Raw genomic sequence first — 19978 nt, forward strand, 5'->3', positions numbered from 1 at the left:
AACACATCGCAATTTAGACCTAAATTTTCTTCAGCAGCACTTGATCTGTATTTAGATTTCATAAAAATGATAATTGAGAAAGGAGATTCACATATCAAGGTTGTATCAAATATACCTAAAAGTCTTCCAAAAACTGAATGCCAAAAAAAAAAAAATCATTTCTCTTTAATATTCATTATATACATGTGGGCACCTGGATGGCTCAGTCAGTTGAGCGTCTGACTCTTGATTTCAGCTCAAGTCATGATCTCTTGGGGTCCTGGGATCAAGCACCACATCCGGCTCCTCGCTCAGTGGGAAGTCTGCTTGCGGATACTCTCTCCCTCTCCCTCTTCCTCTGCCCCTCCCCCTGCTCACATTCTCTCTCAAATAAATAAATAAATCTATAAAAAAATGCATAAAATATATTCATCACATACGTTGGCACTACTGGTTCACTTTAAAAAAAAAACTGATTTGACTTTGGAGCAAAAGATTATCAGGTTAAAATCTGTATCTATTCAAGTTAACTCACTCTTATGTCAAGTATTAACAGTGAATCCAAATAAGTATTTGCATACACGGAAAGCAACTCTACTAGTGTTCTTCAAATTTTCTTTCTAGATTTTATAGCCAGTTTATGTAATGCTATTAATAATTAAAATCTTCTATATATTGATTCATGTTAAAAAATGTATAAAGTCATATTATTGATTTATACTATAAAAAATAAATTTTAATATGAATTCTCACACCTCTCTACCTAGGTCACAAATAAACTTTTCCTTTCCTTAGAGCTTCAAATTTAGCTCATTTATAAGCAGTGTGATAAGACTGAGAAAACATAAATCACACTGCCATGTTTTCTTTATAATTACTGAATATTTGGCAAGCATCCCATTTGTTTCAAGAAAAGGAAAAAAAATCTTATATTGGGGTAAATATTACAGAAATCTTTGCAAAACTGTAAAACCATGATTCCACCATGAGTGCTGGCAAAAAGCATAAGATCACTGCCTTCATTGTCCTCTATTTCCTTCAACTATTCTATAAACTGGCAATGACTCATATATTTGAATGTATAGACTGAAAAATTTTAACTATGGTATGACACCTTTTAAGTCTGCTTCAAAATATAGGGGAATGAAGCAATAAAAGAAACATCAGTCTTTTATTTTAAAATTCTAATAAATGTAAATATTTCACCTACCATGACTGGAATCATATGTATTGTGAAAGAAATTAAAATTCTTTCATATCCACCTGAAATTCTTCTTTGACATACAGAACATTCAAAATTATGTATGTTACAAATTTGGTATTTCTCACCACAAATTTACATCATTTCTTTGTAAATTTTTAACTCCTTTGGAAAAAAGGATATCCAGAGTAGTAACTAGGCAGTAACTCATATATCATACAACTTGTCTAAAGATAAAGAAAAGCACTTGAAATTTTTCAAATTTCAAATCAATTCATCTTTCATGCTGTTAGACTGACCTTGTATTCTACAGGCAACTGATGATTTAATTAAATATCATTAAAGTTTTATATATATTTTTTGTCTTTTCTCATACTTTTCTAACAAAACATCAGTAACAAATTATTTATTTTGCTATCTCTCCACCTAAAATTGGTTTCCTCTTTTGTAAATTAACCCAAGCCATTTTATAAGCATCCAAAGTGACAAGTTCACAGCCTATTAAAATTTTTAAATGTATTGGATATTTAATTCAGATTTCCGGCAACATTAATTCTTTTTTGATCTTTGAAGGAAACTTCAAATTTTCTATGGATTTATTTTAAATATCTCTTTATATTACCCACTTAATTTTCTTTAAATTTTTTTACATAACAGTTTTTCTGTTTTGCTCCAGCGGAGCATATTACAAATTAATCATGGAATTTCCAGTCTCTTTATGTCTTCATTGCTCTGATCATAGTACTAGTTTCTGTGTCCGCATTCAATTCTGTGGCAGTAATGTGTCTTTGTTTTAAATTCTAAAATTGGCCTATACTTATTTTAACTGGAAAAAAATTATATTTTAGTTAAAAATTATAAACATTTCAATTTAATTACCAATGACAAGGTACACGTATCCCTGTAAGTCCTGCTGGCTGCATAAAATACTCCAATAAATGCACTACTATGTCAGATAGGACACAGAAAAAAAATCATTCTGAGTGAATAATTAGTTGACATCAACAAAATCGGTGGTGTGTTTAAGTGAGAAATACACCAGTTAAACTGAAATGTAATCCTACCAAGAGAGTTGTGTTTAATAGAAATATGTTTTATATTGCTTCCATTTTAAAAATTCATTTCCTCAGTCCTGTTATCCACACCTTAATTGTTCAATAGCCACAGATGGCTTATGGCTACAATTCTGGACAGTATTGTGATAGGTTGTGTTTTCAGCAGTTTACATTTATTAAATTATGTAATTCCCACAACAACTCCTTAAAGTATTTACTCTAATTATCCCCCATTACAGACAATGAAACTCAGGCAGAAGCAATTAAGTAACTTACCCAAAGTCATACAGCTATTAACCAGGGAGCCTGGGATTTAGACCCAGACAGTCTGACTCCAGAGACTCTTGCCCACTATCCCACACTGTCCAAAGTTCAACAGAGGCACAGAATTTAATGAAAGATGACACAAGAGGTGCAAGGTGTTTTAAAAATACAAATCAAACTACTTGGCAATTAGAAGGAGGGAGTCAAGACAGATAGGAAGGCATTGTGAACAGGAGAAAGACTTGAGCTTAAAGAAACATACTGACAAAAAGGAAAAGCAATTTGGTGTAAGGAGGAGTGGCTGAGAAGTGTGAGCATAAGGCTACTTGTCCTGAATGGATAAAAGATGAGCAACTGCAATAGATAAACAATGACTCCCAAAGGCATAGCCCTGTCCTAATCACTGCAATCTAGGAATGTTAGTTACCTTCTATCAAAAAAGTCATGGCAACTGTGATTAAGGATCTTGAGATGGGAAGATTATTTTGGATTATCTGGGTGGGCCCTAAATCCAGTCACAAGCATCCCTGTAAGAGGCAGGCACAGAAAGATTTCACACAGACAGAAGAGGAGGAGGCCCTGTGACCAGAGAAACCGATTGAATTGATGCAGCCACTAGTCAAGGGATGCCAGCAACTGCCAGAAGCTAGAAGAGCAAGGAATGGATTCTCCTCTAGAGCCTCTGGAGGGAGCACAGCCCTACCCACACCTGATTTTGGAATTCTGGCCTCCAAAACTATGAGACAATAAATCTGTTGTTTTAAGCCACCCAGTTTGCAATATGCTACAGCAACCCCAATGAAGTTACTTCAGGATTTCTCAAAACCTTGAGCATGCAAATGTACTTTATGAATCAGCAAGAGGGGAACCAAGGAAGCAGTGTTTTCCAGTTTTTTCATGACAGAATCCCCACTCCCTCTGAGGGGAGGGCTGGTGGTAATGGAGAGAGAACCTATTAACATCTGGCAGGCCTAGAGTTTTACTAACAAGGTCTGGGAAGTCCTGAGCCAGGACACATTCTAGAAGGCAGTGATTTAGGCAAGTAAGTATGAGCTATATTCAAACAACAATACAAAAAATTAAAGGTTTTTGAGAAATGTTGCAAAAAGCCAACCATTTGGGGTGAGAAATCTAGCACATTATGAACCTGGGTTCCAGGTGACTTCCAAGGGGCAGAAAACATGGCTTTGGGAGATAGAACAGGTAACCAGTTGGGCTAACCAGCTCAGTTAACAACAGAGTAAGCTGTATTGCACTCTAGATGAAACCAGCACCTCTAGGAAGTGTTTCAAGTCTTATGAGGGACACCGATAAGCTAAAGCAGCTTCAGAGGGTGATAAATGAGAAATGGCATTAAAGAACAAAAGTGTTGTTCCCAGAAAACAACAGTCAAAGGAGAAGCAAAATAACAGTAACTTCAAGTAACTAAAGGACTAAAATAAAAGAGAACAAAATGAACTACAAAGCCAAAAATTAAATACCCAAGGGGAGTGGGATCAGGCTCAGCACGAAGCCCTCCATGGATGCTGGCATTAAAAAGCTCCTGGTTGATCTGGATACTCTCGTAGAGACTGGGTGGCCGGTAATCTGACTGCTGTAGGAGGACAAAATCCATTGGGCTAGGAAGTTGGCCCACAAATAAATAAGCTTCCTCCAACACTAAGATTCTATGCCCCAAACTGGCCACAGACCTGTTTGTCACATCCACATGTATAGCTGGAATAATAAGTGAATAAAAAAATATTGTGTTAAGCTTGGGGTGAAATTCAAAATATTTCATAACTTGTAGCATAGGCACTAACCCACCAGAATGGTTGCCAGCTTATGTGCCCATAAGTGAGTACCCGTCAGATGAATTTTAGCTTTCATAAAACTTTGACAAGTGCCCTAGAGTTGAATATGGATTTTGAGCAGGCAGGAATACAGGGGGAAGAGGAAAAAATTACCACCACTTAAAAACTGTTTGTTTGAATTGACAATAGGTCCCTGGGCTTAGGAAACCACAAGATGGAAGGGAAAGATGACCAGGTAGGCTGGAAGCCACTCTCTATCTACTGGAAATCCGACCACAAACTCCCGGCAGCTGCACTCAGGGCCCAGCAGCAATACACTTGGCACCAGGGCCTCCAAGTGTCCTCTTGGCACCTTCCGCAAACACTGCTTCCATGCCAGGAAGTCTGGGTTTAGTTTTGGTTCCATTCTCTGTCTCTGTCTCCCTCTCCCTTCTTTTCCCTTACCCCCCTAGCATAAATGTGGGTCCCACTGGTTTCAGGCTAATAATATCCACTCAGCAACAACTGTCTAATAGGTTAACGCCCAACAATGGGCACTTGTATTTTCTTATAAGGTGGAGGTAAATTATGGCACTTGAACAAAGACCTTATTATCTAAATTTTACTGCATGTTTACTACAAGCCAGTTTCAATTTTATGTTTTCGTCTCTAGGCCCTAAGACAAAGGGGAGAGAAAGTTCATTTTCATATTTGAAGGAGTTATTTTCTAAGTATATAACAATGTCAGGCTAAAAACAGGACTTGTTACATGTTGAATTGTGTCCCCATAAATATTCATATTTGAAAGTCTTCAACCCCTAGTATTTCAGAATGTGACTTTATTTGGAAACAGGGTCACTGCAGATGAAATTAGTTAAGATGAGGTCATACCAGAGTAGGGTGGGCCCTAATCTGACTGGTGTTCTTCATAAAAAGGAGAATTTTAGACAGAGGTACACACAAGGAAAACATTATGTGACGATGAAGACAGAGGATAGGGGTGATGCTCACACAAGCCAAGGGATGCCAAATATACCAAGAAACCACCAAAAGCAAGGGGAGAGGCCTGGAATAGATTCTCCCTCACGGCCCTCAGAAGGAACCAATTACCTTGCTGACACCTCAATCATAGACAGCTAACTTCCAGAACTATGAGAAAATAAATTTCTGTTGTTTAAATCATCTGACCTATGGTACTTTGTTATAACAGCCCTAGGAAACTAATACAGGACTCGAAAGTATTAAGGAGTGCACACAAAAGGTCAGACAGGCCCGGTGGGGGGGGGGGAGGTCAGAGGAAAGTTTCTGCTCTTTGCGCTTCTAGTTGACTGTCAGGAATTACCAGGTTCAAAGCCAACCCCGTCCTCCTTCCCAGTGCTCCGCCTGCCAGCCACACTGACCTTCCTTGGGCTCCATAAGCTGTACTTCCTGAGCTTCACAGAGACTGCTCCCTCTTCCTCAATTCCCTTGACTACCCTGTCACTCATTGTCCACCTATGTGGACTCCCATAATTCTAGATGTCGGTTTGACCATTGTTTCTTCAGAAAATCCTTCCTGATGTGCTCCACCCTGACTGAATTAGAACCTCTACATGTTAGAAACACTCAAAGCACACAGCTCTTTCCTTCATAGCTCCTGTCGCATGACTCATTATATGTCAGTGACAATGGATTATGTGCCTTCACTACTGGACTACAGGATCCATGAGGACAGAACCACAGCCACTTTGCTCATCATGACCTAGGACACTGATAGGTAGTTGGAACACAACACCTATTTGCTCAATAAAGTAAAATCCCACAGGACATGCCAATGCCCTGTCTGCAACTTACATATCAAAGTTGTCTTATCGATCAGCTTGGACTTCTTGTCTTAAAACATGAAATACACAAACAGACTCTCATCTCCCACGCTGCCAGTGGAGGAGCACTACTGACTATTTCTACAGTGTAGCATGAGCCCTCCCTCAGGGTACCTCTCAGATTCTCAGCTGCCATCCACTTCTCCCCACCACATTGGGCACTGCTTTGGTCTTCCTGCCCCCAATACTTAAGCCATCGTACACCTAGAACACCAAGGTAAAGAGGCTGTGCTACTCCCACAACTAAACTTCTCCAATGAAATGTAAGCAGAAAGCCAATACATAACACAAAAGGGATTACCACAAAACTATCTGGTTTCAAGGTCAGAGGAGTTATGGAGGGATGTGGAAAAGGAGAGAGCCCCTCCCATACACTTTGCCTCCCACTCCTCTCTGTCACACCCTCTACCTCCAGCCAAACTTCAGGCACCTCCAGGCAACCTGAGGCTCTTCAAAACACAGTTTAGAAACCACCAGCCCAGTCTACGGCCATACCACCCTGAACGCGCCCGATCTCGTTTGATCTTGGAAGCTAAGCAGGGTCGGGCCTGGTTAGAACTTGGATGGGAGGGGCGCCTGGGTGGCACAGCGGTTAAGCGTCTGCCTTCGGCTCAGGGCGTGATCCCGGCGTTATGGGATCGAGTCCCACATCAGGCTCTCCTATGAGCCTGCTTCTTCCTCTCCCACTCCCCCTACTTGTGTTCCCTCTCTCGCTGGCTGTCTCTATCTCTGTCGAATAAATAAATAAAATCTTAAAAAAAAAAAAAAAAAAGAACTTGGATGGGAGAAACCACCAGCCCATCTGATTAAACTTACATTTTCTAATAAAGAAGTCAAAGCTCTCAATTAACTATCACCTCCATTCCCAAAAGCCTAACCAAATAAAAGTATATACTTTTAATGTGGGCATTTCATACCCTGGTTCCAATCTTCCTTGTCATGTGTATTTTTTCACTCACTCACTCATTCATTCATTCGTCAAGTATATGCTGATGTTCCAAAAGGAGGGTTACAGAGACAAGCCTTACCTTTCAAGACATGAAAATACAGTAGATGAGAGAGTTGGGTCTATCAATGCATATAATAATAGTAACAGTAATAATAAAAATAACAGGCAATATTTATCATGGGGGCAGAATTGGTAGAAATATTCTGTAAGCATTAGCGTTCTGAGCAACCCTATTGGTAGGGTCGGATTATTATCCCAGTTTTAAGAATGAGAAAACTGGGGGTGCCTGGGTGGCGCAGTCGTTAAGCGTCTACCTTCGGTTCAGGGTGTGATCCTGGCATTCTGGGATCGAGCCCCACATCAGGCTCCTCTGCTGGAAGCCTGCTTCTTCCTCTCCCACTCCCCCTGCTTGTGTTTCCTCTCTCACTGGCTGTCTGTCTCTGTCAAATAAATAAATAAAAATCTTTAAAAAAAAAAAAAAAGAATGAGGAAACTTGAGTCTTGAGGAGGTGAGGTCAGGTCCTACAGCTAGAAAGAAGCAAAGTGTAGATTAAAAATCAGATATTTTTGACTATGTTGAAGAGATATCTGCATCCCCATGTTCATAGCAACATTATTTATCATAGCCATGACATGGAAACAACCTAAGTGTCCATGAACAGATGAATGGATAAAAAAGTTGTGATGTACATATACAGACATATATATAAATACTATTCAGCTGCAGAAACGTATGATTTCAGTCATCTGTGGAATCGAAAGAAAGAAAGAAAGAAAGAAAGAAAGAAAGAAAGAAAGAAAGAAAGAAAGAAAGAAAAAGAAAAAACTAATCAAGAAAGACGAAAGGGACACCTGGGTGGCTCAGTCAGTTAAGCATCTGCCTTCAGCTCAGGTCATGATCCCCGGGTCCTGGGATCAAGTTCCGCATCAGGCTCCTTGCTTATCAGGGCGTCTGCTTCTCCCTCTGCCTGCCACCCCCCCCCCGCTTGTGTTCTCGTTCTCTCTCTCTCTCTGACAAATAAATAAAAATTAAAAAAGAAAGAGAGAGAGAGAGAGAGGGAGAGAGAGGAGGGAGGGGATGAGATTTATGGTTCCCAAAGGCAGGGGAGAGGGATGATTAGAGGAAGGTGGTCAAAAGGTAGAAACTTCCAGTTATGAGATAAATAAGTACTAGGAATGTAATGTACAACATAATGACTACAGTTAACACTGCCACGTGGTATATATAAAAGTTAAGAAAGGAAATCCTAGTGCTTCTCATCACAAAGAAAAAAAAAACATTTTTGTACATATATGAGATGATGTATGTTAACTAAACTTATCGCAGTAATTACTTCACAATATAACTCAAATCATTATGTTGTACACTTTAAACTTATACAGTGCTGTATATCAATTTTATCTCAATAAAATGGGAAAAAATCAGATGTTTTATTATCTTTTACATGATGGTCAGTTAGGTGCAACCATGGGAGAGGCTCAGAAAAAGTTTATTATATTCACAAGTTCTAGAAACAAGGAGGCACAGCATACCAAGTAAAGCCATAATGGGGAAACCTCAGGGTGGTCAGGAGTTAGAAACCAAAAGCAAGGGAAAAGACAAGGTCAGCGCCTTTATTGGGGTTTCCAAGGGAAAGGCAAGGCAGGAGGGCAGGGCAGTTTCAGTTTGGTATTCTGAATAATTTGGCAGGCTCTAAGCTACAGGAGTGGTCCCTAGATGCCTGACACCTAGCCCTGGGATGACTAAGGCAGAGGAATATTGTCTGTTGGGGTGTAAGGGCCCAATTGGAGGAGGTATGGCTCTGGGTTGGTTAGTTTGATATCAAAGGCATGCTCCCAGCTGGGCCCTTTGCTATCTCTATTGGCTGGCCCCAGAGGAGGCAGCCCGTCCCAAACCAGAAAGACTTTTAAGATACTGAAACATCATAACATACAGAAAATTTTAAATATGAACAATTAACCAAATTATGTGACTTCAAACCTTCCAACCCCTGTGCTTGCTGCATCCCCAATGCAGCAATGGTGTGACACTAAGACCAGGGACAAAGCATAGGCCCTAGTAAGGAACAGGATGACATACCTAGAAGGTTAGAAAAAGCTCCCCAGAGAAGGCAGTGCTTAAAGTGGGTAGTAAAGCAGGAGTAGGAACTTGCAAAAGGATAAAAATGGAAGACAGGCTTTCTAATAAAAGAGACTAACCCATGAAAAGGCAAGCTGGCCAATCCAGTCAGCTAAAAGTGTCTGGCTATTGCTAGAGCCAGGGTCCTGGGAGAGCCCAGAAGAGGGAGGGTGGAGATGAGGGCAAGCACCCTGTCTGAAAGGGTCACTAGCACCAGGGCAAGAATCTTCAGTTTTCAATGAGGGGTATAAAGAAATATGAATAGATCTGCATTTTAGTTCACCTTCTCAAAAGCTTATTAAGTACAATTATAGTCTAAGCACACATATAACAGAAAAGTTGAATGCCCAGAATATATGTAAGTCCTAAATATCATATTAGAAAAGACAACCCAATAAAAATACTGGCAAATGCAAGAACTGGTATATTCGAGAAGAAACACAAATTGCCAGTAATCACATGAAAGATGCTCAGTCTTCATTAGTAATCAGGGAAATGCAAATTAAAACCACAATGAGGTAATATTCTACACCCACTAGATTAGCCAAAGTTTAAAAATTTATCAAAATCAATTATCAGCAAAGATATGTTAGCAATATCTTTTTTGTATTTGTATACACTCCTGGTGGGAATAAAAATCAGTAAAACCCTTTACAAGATAGCAGTCAATTATATTCCAATGTTGAAGTTGCTCATACTCTAAGATGTAGGATACACCCTAGAGAGACTCCTGTTCATGACACAGAAAAAATCTTCACAGAAGCATTATTTATAAAAGTAAGAAATGGAAACAATTCATATGACCAGTAACAGGAAAACTGATAACTGTGGTATACTTAGAAAAATGAATGTTACACAGTAGTGGGAATGAATCAAGCGTATTTATTCACCTCAAAGTTGATAAATCTTATAAACAATGTTGAATTAAAAATATATACAATAATAGCATGGCATGCCCTTTATAAATTAAAAAACATACAAAACTAAACAATATAATACTTAGTAACTATTCATGTATGATAAAACCCTAAAGAAAAGCTAGAGATTAGGCAAATGTCATGATCCTGGTTACCTCTGGGGCTTAACAGAAAAGAAGAGACAGGGAGCTTTCATTAGGATTTCACTATTTTTTCAAGTTAAGTGGTAGATTCATTTCCTTACTACACTTCATAAATTACTTTGATATTACATATTACTTTGCATAATATAAGCATTTCCTAATTAAAAATAAATAACAATAAAGTACATGGCATAGAACAGGCCCTTAAGAAATTATAAAGATTATTCTTTAAAATGGAAGGGCTTAGAACATGTGAACAGGCTGAGACAGGGGGATAATGGAGAAAGACGGATGAATGAACAGAATGGAAGAATAACTGGCATGCCCAGGAAGGGAAAAGGCTCAAGAGCAATTAGAGAAGGCCTGGTTTAAACAGGAAGGACAATGGCTCCCAAAGCTGGGGAGAAGGATGGGTGCAGATGGAGATAATTTAGTCCTGGAAAGAGAAGGATGTTTCAGGAACTAAAAAGAGTCAAAGACAGTATTTTAGAACAAAGAGAAAAATAAGACATTCAAAAAATTCTTTAGTTTTGATGAAACCTAATAAAAGTTACCAGTTGGCCAAACTGCAAAAGTGATGCTCTGAAACAAATCATGAAGATAATCAAGAGAGTAATCCTTTACCCTCCAATACAGCAGACTCTGCCAAGATTAGAAAACCAATCTCTCACACACACGCATTCAGAGCCCCTAATTTCAGTGGCACGTGACACTGGTTGCTAGCCCAGAAGAGATGCATGAGATACTGAACTTAAAGTTTCCAATGACTTGGCCCAAAAGTATTAGGATATTTTGATAATATTCCAAAGGGGGGAGAAAAGACCTAGACATCAGATTTGTTATAACTTTGAAACTCTAGAATTAATTATCTTAGTCTTACATTAAAAACCTTGAAAACCTCTGCATCATTCTCAGGTCATCACTTTGGAGTCACCTACATTTGTAAGTTATCCCTCCCCTCTCCACATAGATGCACGCTTTCACCATCTACCTAGTGAGAGTATCAGTGACCTCGTACTCTTCACAGACATTCAATTCTTAACGAGATGCTTACAAAGACCATGCTACAAAACACAGAGCTTTCCTGTCAGATTTTCAAAAAACTATAAAAGATGTATCCAAGCCTAGTAAATCTTCAGAGAAATTCCCTTGAGTATACTAGATAATTCAGCAACTTAGAAACTAAAAGTAGTTGCATTTCGTGCATAATGAAATAGATGTGTTGCTGACAAGACGTCTTAACAAAATATTTATGTATTGACTCACATTTGAAATATGTTAGTGGTATTCCCTATTTAAAAGAATCCTGTGTAAAAGCCTCTGTGAAGGTTGTTGTAAAGTAGACATTCTCAAAGTGGGGCACCCATACCATAGAACTAAGCTCCCTGTCTTGGTCCAGTGTTTTGAAACACATTTTTACTATTCCTGGAAGCACTTGCACATTTTTGTCAGATGTTGAGTGAGCAACAGGGTAAATAACATTTCAAAAGCATTTTTAGAGCAGTAAAACCTTAAGTTCCTTGCTAAAGGGGCTGTTCCAAAATAAATTAAATGCTGGTGTGACTAAGCCGAGTGTGGTAAATTCTGATTTGTAGTGTGAAAACCTCCAGTTAATAGATCTATTCAGTGACTCAACACACACTTCGAAGTCATAAGTAGGGCAGCAGAGTATAAATACAAGACTTAAAAGCATCCTCCAGGTCTGTGTTCACATCTAAGGAGCTGGTGGTTGAAAGCAGGGTTTCTCAAAGACCTGCTGTCACACTTTGGCATGCTGCATCAGTTTTGTGAAAGAGGTAGAGTTTAGGGAGCTGTGCTTCACACAAAAAACCCAAAGCTGACTAAGTCCATGGGAGCGACATCCGCGGGTGTGTAGAAATACAGTGGAAAAGAAGGTAAGAAATCACTCATGTGTGTTACACTGAAACCCTCAGGTGCAACACCGAAGGTACTGCTGGCACACGGGGCTCCACAGCACCTTCGAAACAGTTATGAATCATAAAATTAGACTTGGAGAGGGCCTTACAGATCAATTAAATCTAATTACTTCACACCAGTAAGGAAACCAAGACCTTAATAATCTAAGATAGAGAAAGCTTTAAAAAACAAGAAAACAACCCTGTTCTTTTGCTTGCCCAAGGTTGTCTCAAACAGTTTAAGGAGTTAACCTGATTTTATCTTGGAGTAATTAACAGAGAAAAGGTAGATAATTATTTTCTTATTAATTGGGAAAAATCACTGAAGAGCCAGCCAGTGCTTTGGTTTGAAGAGATAATCACTTTAGTTGACTTCATTAAAATGTATTAAAGACAAGATGTTTACCCTTTGATTTATTAACAAAACTGCTACCAAGTTTTGGATCACTTAACGTGTTTCCTTCTGTTTGGAAATCTAATAGGTGGACGATATGAACAGCACAAAACTCCAATGAAGAGGCATGCACAATGAACATGCACATAAGGATTATGTAAGGTGTGCACCACGAAATGGCTTTTTCAGTCACCTGAATTTAGGTCCGTTAAAGAAAATAGGCAGTGCAAAGTAGAGCAGCTGTCCCAACACAAGCAGAAATGGAGCTGAAAATATTCCCACGCCAGTTCTCCTGAATCCAGTCTATTTTATGCTCTTGCGTGGATTCAAGGAAACAGAACTACTATTTAAAAGTACATTTACAAAGAAGCCTTTAAAAAGCGTCAAAATAAATTACTTTGAAGTGTTTTTCACCAACACGCCTCCAGCTTTCCCTTCTTTTCCTATTTGCCGTTCCACAGAACCCAACTGTGACTATATTTAACTGACTTTACAAGCTGTGGGAAGATTGAGTACACAAGGCAGGTCCCAACTGGAGCTGTGTGCATTAACTAGGTCCCAAGGTTTTTTGGTTTGGGAGTTTTCTTTTTCTTTTTTTTTTTTAAGTGTCTTAAAATTACCTTATATCCTGGAAACAAGAAATACTTAGAAGACCCTCTTCTCGGTTTGCTATGTAGACTCAGCCCTGAAATTTACTTTTTAGTAATAAGAACAAGATGCTCAAGGCAAACGCTGTCAGGACACAGTATTCCTCACCAAAAGTTTGTATTGTATTATTTCTGCCAGAAAAGCCCATTCCATCTGTACATATCACTATCACTAGAAATACTTCTCAAATGATTTTCTTTTAGAAACAGGTATATAAAGATTAATAGTATTAGGAAGTACTAGAATTGATAACAAAATCAAAACTTCCCACAGAGGCGAAGTAAAGTAATAATTTCACTGAATTGGATCCCTCGCTCTAAAGTCTACTTCTCCGAACAACACAAACGCTCTCCATAGAATTCTCGACATGGATTCCAGCATGCAACTGGCTCTACCAATTACTATGTTGTCCTATGGCTTTAGTTTCCTTATCTGTAACTTGAACTTTAAAATAATCTCTGAAACTATTTCCACCTATAAGAAGTTTCAGGTTAGCAATTCACAATAATTGAAACTAAATCATATTCAACAGACTGGCTGTTTCTGCAAAATTCATAGGTATTTGGCCATATATTGAGCTCTAATCACTCAGTAAGTTTACAAGTGCTATAGTTAGCTGATATTTGTAAGTGTATCAATACCCCTTTAATTATTATGTGATACCTAATATAAGTTATCTCTTTCCATTCCACAATTAGACCACAGTTAAAGTTCACAGCTTCCAACTAGTTTGACTACTTAGCAATTTTGAATATGAATATAATTGGACTACCTTTACATTAGCAAATTTCCCTTAGAGATGCCTGAATTATTAGTGATACATTATGATGTATTGAGAATTTATTTTTATGTCTTTGTCTATAAGGAGTATTTATCTTAACAATATTTAATTTTATTTTTATTGAAGGTCCCCAAAGGGAAGTGTAACTTTCAAAAATAGTTCTGTTGTGTAAATATGAATGAGTCAGAGTGAATTCTGAGTAAATAGAGTTTATAGTAAATGTGCAGGATAACCATTTGTTGGCTATATAATCTTGTGCAAGTAAGCTGCATTTCTTTGAGACTATAAAACTGGGAGGATGAATTCTTACAATCAGTATATACGATAATGTATAAAAGCTCTTATTGCATTCTCTTGCTTACAATAATCTTCAGTATTATTATTACCTGTATTATTAATAAGAATTGCTAATAACAAAATACATAGAAAACCACTTGTGATCTATGGAAATATATGTATATTATTAACTAAAACTGAATTTTCCAAATTTCAATCTCTCAATTCTTTAAAAGCTTCATGACATTTACGTAGTGTTCTTTACTTTTTTCTGTAAATCTTATGATGTCTTTTTTGTTTTCTGTTTTGGGCTTTTGTGCATTTTGCTGTGTCTTTAACCTCGCTCTAAGCAAATATCATCAACAGACTCACACGTTAGAAATACGGTAAATAAATTTTTCCTAAGTATAAAACTACTGATTTCAAATGTACTCCTTAAAATATTTCATGTTACCTTACCAACAGTTTTGAGACACACGGATCTAAACTGTCATTTGCTAATCTGTGCTAGATTTCCAAATTAAAGTTCATGTATTCTGATAGGAACTCAACCATTCTTAAGGGTCATACACAAGCTGACAGATCAATGTCATAAACATAGGCGTTTCTCTAACAAGAAAATATCAATGTTGTAAACAAATACCTAAATTCCTATTTTTATCTCCTTATAATTTGGCCTTATTTCTTTAAGAATGGTATTTAAAAGTCCCTTTATTAAACAGAAAACTATATTTAAGAGTACCTTCCTAAAAATGCTGTTTTTAATCAAATGCATTAAGGGAGTTTAATGGTCAATTTGCTTCCTGCTACTAGTGAATGCAATTAAATGAGAAAAAAGAAGATAAAAACTGTCATTTTGCAGATGATGTAACTAAAAAACAAGGATCTATTAAGCTACTTGGTTACAAAATTACTGTTAAAAAATCAAGAGTTTTCCATTTAAAAATAATACTATGTAAGAAAAGTACACTGGGGTAATAAATCCTATTTACACTAGCAACAAAATTTAAATACCTAAAAACAGGATTAACAAAATATTAATAGAAATCACATAAAGAAAACTTTAAGCTCTTCAAAGCTGTAAAAACAGAAGGTATTTTAAAATACTGAAAGACAATCCTTGCTTTTGGATTAGAAGATTCAACATTATGAAGACAATCCATTGAACCCTAATTAACCTTAAATTTGATTCAATGCCAAGTGATAGGATTTTAGACAGAAGGTGACAAAGTTATATGTTAGTCAAATAAATACATAAGAATAATCTAGAAATCCTGCAAAAGACTAGTAAGAGGGATGGAATCCTGTTAGCCATTAAAATTATGTATTATGAAAACATGATAAAGCAGAGAGACAGCAAAGATGCAACCAAAACCTAGAGACAGTCACAAATACAAACAGAAATGTAGCATAGGATAAACATGGTATATTTCAACCAATAGAAAAAAAGATGGATTATTAAATAAATGATGCTGGGAAATAGCATTTTGTAAAATATAAAGTTAACCCCTATCTCATTCCTTAGGCCAAAATAAATTTCAGGCACAACAAACAAAAGTTAAAAATGAAATCTTAAAAGTACTAGAAAAAGTATGAGTAAATATATTTATAATCTTTGACCAGGGGATATATTAAGCAAGACACAAACTCAAGATCATGAAGAAAAAGACTGATAACTTGACTGACTACAGACTGATAACTTGACTGATTAAAAATTTCTGGAGTCCCCAAAACTACCAAATAATTAAAAAGCAAATGAGAAACTGGAGGGAAAATTATCTTCCATATGACAAAAATCTAATGTCCGCATATACAAAGAACATGTCTAAGAAGAAAAACAAACAGTCCAGTAGGAAAAAGACATAGTTATGAACAGGCAATTAGCACATAACATATGTATAAATTGACAACAAATATATATACAAAGAGATTGATCCCTACTTAAATTGAAATAAATATAAATCAAAATATTAATATCATACTCTTTTATGTTACAGGTATGTGCATAAATAAGAATGTGTATTCCAGCAAGGGGCAGAAATGTAGACAGAACATTTATGCAAAATTTAAGAGAATATGTATTGACATATACATAAAAATATTTCTGAAAAGAAGCAACAAAAAACTCTGAGGGGAGAGAACAGAACAGTAAGGATAAATGCAATGACAGAGACTTCCTATACAATTTTTTGCCCTGTCCATAAAACACTTTTATATGAAAAGTAAGAAAGCATTCACTAAGGCTGCTTTTATTGTGTTTTTATAACGTAAGTATTCTCTAACTATTCTTCCCCATGATGCAGACAACACCACATCACAATCCCAGTTGCTGAAAATTTAAATGAAAATATTTGATACTTCAAGGTAGATTTTAGACACAAAAATGGAAAAAGCTATGAAGTATATTTAGTCTTTCTTCTTGAACAGTTGGCCCAGTCCACATTTTTCTGGACTTAAAAGAAAAATGGCTTATGAATACATACAATGATCCTATTCGGAAAATCTTTGCCTCTATTTCAGAAATTCTGTTCAACATCAAAATGGCACATTAAATAAATTTTCTTTTTTGTGCAGATTGCTGTTAATAATTTTCATTAACTAATACACAAAAATAATGTGTAAAAGCACTCATACTCAGAATTAAATTAAGATACTGGGAAGTGGTTAGGATCTATAATTCTGATTTTGGCACATAAAATAGGAAAGAAAGTCAGTGACCACAAGTATGCACCAACTCTTTTTCCAACTCAAATGCAGTAAAATATTTTTTCCACCTAAACTTAGGCCACTCAACTTCCAGACATTCATTGTCTGGTGCCACCCAAAACTCGTTCCCTTAATTCTGAGTTAATAGTATTAGACTAATAATTAAAATATATCAATAAATGTAGGCACTGAAATGCCATTATATGAATGATCAGAATAAAAAGCTGAATTTTTCAAACTACTTATCTCTAAGAACCTGAACTTCTGGCCAGACCCAACACTGTGTTGAATTTTATCTGGCTAAAGGCAAATTCAATGAAAGCCTTTTACTGAGGAGATGTTTAAAAAAAAAAAAAAAAAAACTTAAGCTAGCCCAAACCAGTCAATTCCAAGAGTACTATACTAGGTTGAACCATATGAAATGTATTCAATAGTTTACCTACAGCTTTTTACCTATTTCATATGGCTCAATCTAATATTAAATCTTAAAGAGGATGATTACATTCACTGATTCTTTAATACCACTTCTTTACTTTCTTCAACTCGTAATATATGCAGCATACTTTATTTTTGAAATGTTTCCCAAACCGGAAGTGAGGCTCCTGCTTGTGGGATGCTTAGTCTTAAGCCCTTCCACAATACTGGCATGAGCTCATAATGCTTACAGCTTAAAAAAAAAAAAATCTTTACTTGAGACTTTATTTGCCCAATACAATGCAGATGACTCAAATCATAAGGATATTTGTTGTTACCAATTAAAAGTTTACATATATTGAGGGCACCCAGGCGGCTCAGTCGGTTAAGCAACCGACTCTTAATTCCAGCCCAGGTCATGGCCTCAGGATTGTAAGATCGAGCCCCATTTCTGACCCCCTGCTCAGCAGGAAGTCTGCTTGAGAGTCTTTCCCTCCCCCTCTCCCACTTGCGGTCTCTCTCTCTAAAATAAATAAATCTTTTCAAAAAAAGCTTACATATAATCAAGTTTATATTATATTTACTATTTTCCAGTAATTGTATTTAACAGACAAAACACAAAAAGAGATGAGAAAGTACAAAAAGGACAATGATTTTTTTCTCTCCTAATTTAAAAATTAATAAAGAAATCAGAAAATTGGACAGTTTCCAAAAATTAAGCCAATTTATAGACTGATTTGAAAGGTAATTATCATTTGCATGGATGTCTTTTGTGGCTAAACTTTGCGACCAAATGTTCAAAATTTATTTTGGACATCGCTCATAAATCGTTCCCCATTTAAAAGAAAACATTTGACTTCCTTACCACCAATATATGACAGCTTAACATTTCAACCTAATTGCATCTGACTGACAGGAGAAGATTAGTGTGTCCCAAGCAGCAGATAAAAAGAACATAATTGTTTTAAATTTTTCAAATTCAGGCACCACGTTCATAGGAGCTCCCTATTAATGGAGCAGTGGGGGGAATACCATATCTTTAAGAAAAATGAAGTGCAAGAAGAATAGCCATAATGCCAATTTCCTCTTTAGCAACAGCTCCATCAAGTTGTTTTCTCTTTCTTGTAGTGGAGAGTAAGAACCAGTGTTTCTGCTGAAAGGTGCTTTTTAATCAGGTTGTGAAGATTTTACAAATGTAAGTTGAAATTTATGTATATGAAACCAAACACAATGGCCATAATTAGAAAAGTTCTGAAAAGATATTTTAAACCAACCAACTTACAAAATCAAACTGAGCTATAAAGAAATAAATGCACCACAAAGGAAAAATTAAGATTATTTTTGGCATCTATTAGGAGTGAAAAAAAAAAAGAAGAAGAAGAAGTAAGTAGTAGGATTATTTTATTTTTTAAAGATTCAAGGAAGATAGGATACTTACAGGTTGTTTAATATTAAGAATCTAAACAGATGGTATAGTGTTTTCTTCCTTTAAATCCTTTCAATTGATACCACTCCCAGCCCCAGGGCTTAGAAAATTAAACATATTATTCAGTACCTTAAAAACTGGTTCCCTCATATTTGTAAGTTGTGTGTCATAATTTCTAGGCAAAAGTATGAAGGATAAATACTAGAGGCAGAGAAATTTTCAATCACTTGAAAAACATCTTTCTGAGGTAATTCAACTATATGTCTGTTCCCCTTTTTTGTGATTTTTTTTATTATGTTCAATTAGCCAACATATAATACATCATTAGCTTCTGAACGATTCATTAGTTGCATATAACACCCAGTGCTTGTCACCACACATGTTCCTATTACTGTAAATCTGAAGAAAAAAAGTCTTACTAAAAAAAAAAATTTTTTTTTAATTCAAACCTAATGAAAACTTCTAAATCCTAGAAGGGAAACGGCCATGCTTTGCAGTGTCATTCCATAGCATATGCTTAATAAATAAGTGAAATAAATGAATAAAATGAGAATTAGGCACACAACCAAAGACTGACTTTCACAACAAACTAAAAAGGTGTGTGTGTGTATTGTTGTTGTTGCTGTTGTTTTTAAATATAGTCTTAGAGAAATGCCTGGGTGGATCAGTCAGTCAAGCATTCGATTCTTGATCTCGACTCAGGCTCTGCACTAAGTGTGGAGCCTGCCTGAGATTCTCTCTCTCTTCCTCTGCCCCACCCCCCGCTTTCTCTCTCTCAAATAAATAAATAAATAAATAAATAAATAAATAAAATATAGTCTTAGAACATGCCCTTGCTACCTATTCAAATAAGATTGTATTGATACTGTAGGGGGTTTTTTTCATCAAAAAATCTTTAATTTCATAATGTGACCAACAAAGTAAATAACTTTCTTCTTATAAGCCTAGTGTCAGATAAGAAACAGAGAATGATTCAAAACATCATTGTTATAAAAAGAGAAACATGTTTGAGGGTAGATATTATTTTCGCCTCTGTGCATGAGAGCTTTCTAATTTATACTTTGAATATGCTTCTATTTTCTTTGCACACACCAAATATCAACCCTGTACTTTGTTCAATGTCGTATTAAAAGGAGAAGAGAGCGAAAAGCACCCA

At 36.5% G+C, this 19978-nt stretch overlaps 1 protein-coding gene across 2 annotated transcripts in view; it reads right to left on the minus strand.

Annotated features, from left to right (window-relative positions):
* The window catches only part of GMDS (GDP-mannose 4,6-dehydratase), a 596023-nt gene that overhangs the window by 475721 nt on the left and 100324 nt on the right, over window positions 1–19978 (minus strand). The window contains exon 2 of one of the 2 annotated variants that reach the window (XM_087858114.1): window positions 7397–7522. The exons of the other annotated variant lie outside the window; for it this stretch is intronic. Within the exon in view, the coding sequence (XP_087714240.1) occupies window positions 7397–7522 (126 nt within the window). The remainder of the gene's footprint in view (window positions 1–7396; window positions 7523–19978) is intronic. 2 annotated transcript variants of the gene reach the window in all.

This window comes from Ursus americanus, chromosome 32 (assembly GCF_024610735.1).
Source record: "Ursus americanus isolate L20-20 chromosome 32, mUrsAme1.1.p, whole genome shotgun sequence".
NCBI classification, from domain to species: Eukaryota; Metazoa; Chordata; class Mammalia; order Carnivora; family Ursidae; genus Ursus; species Ursus americanus.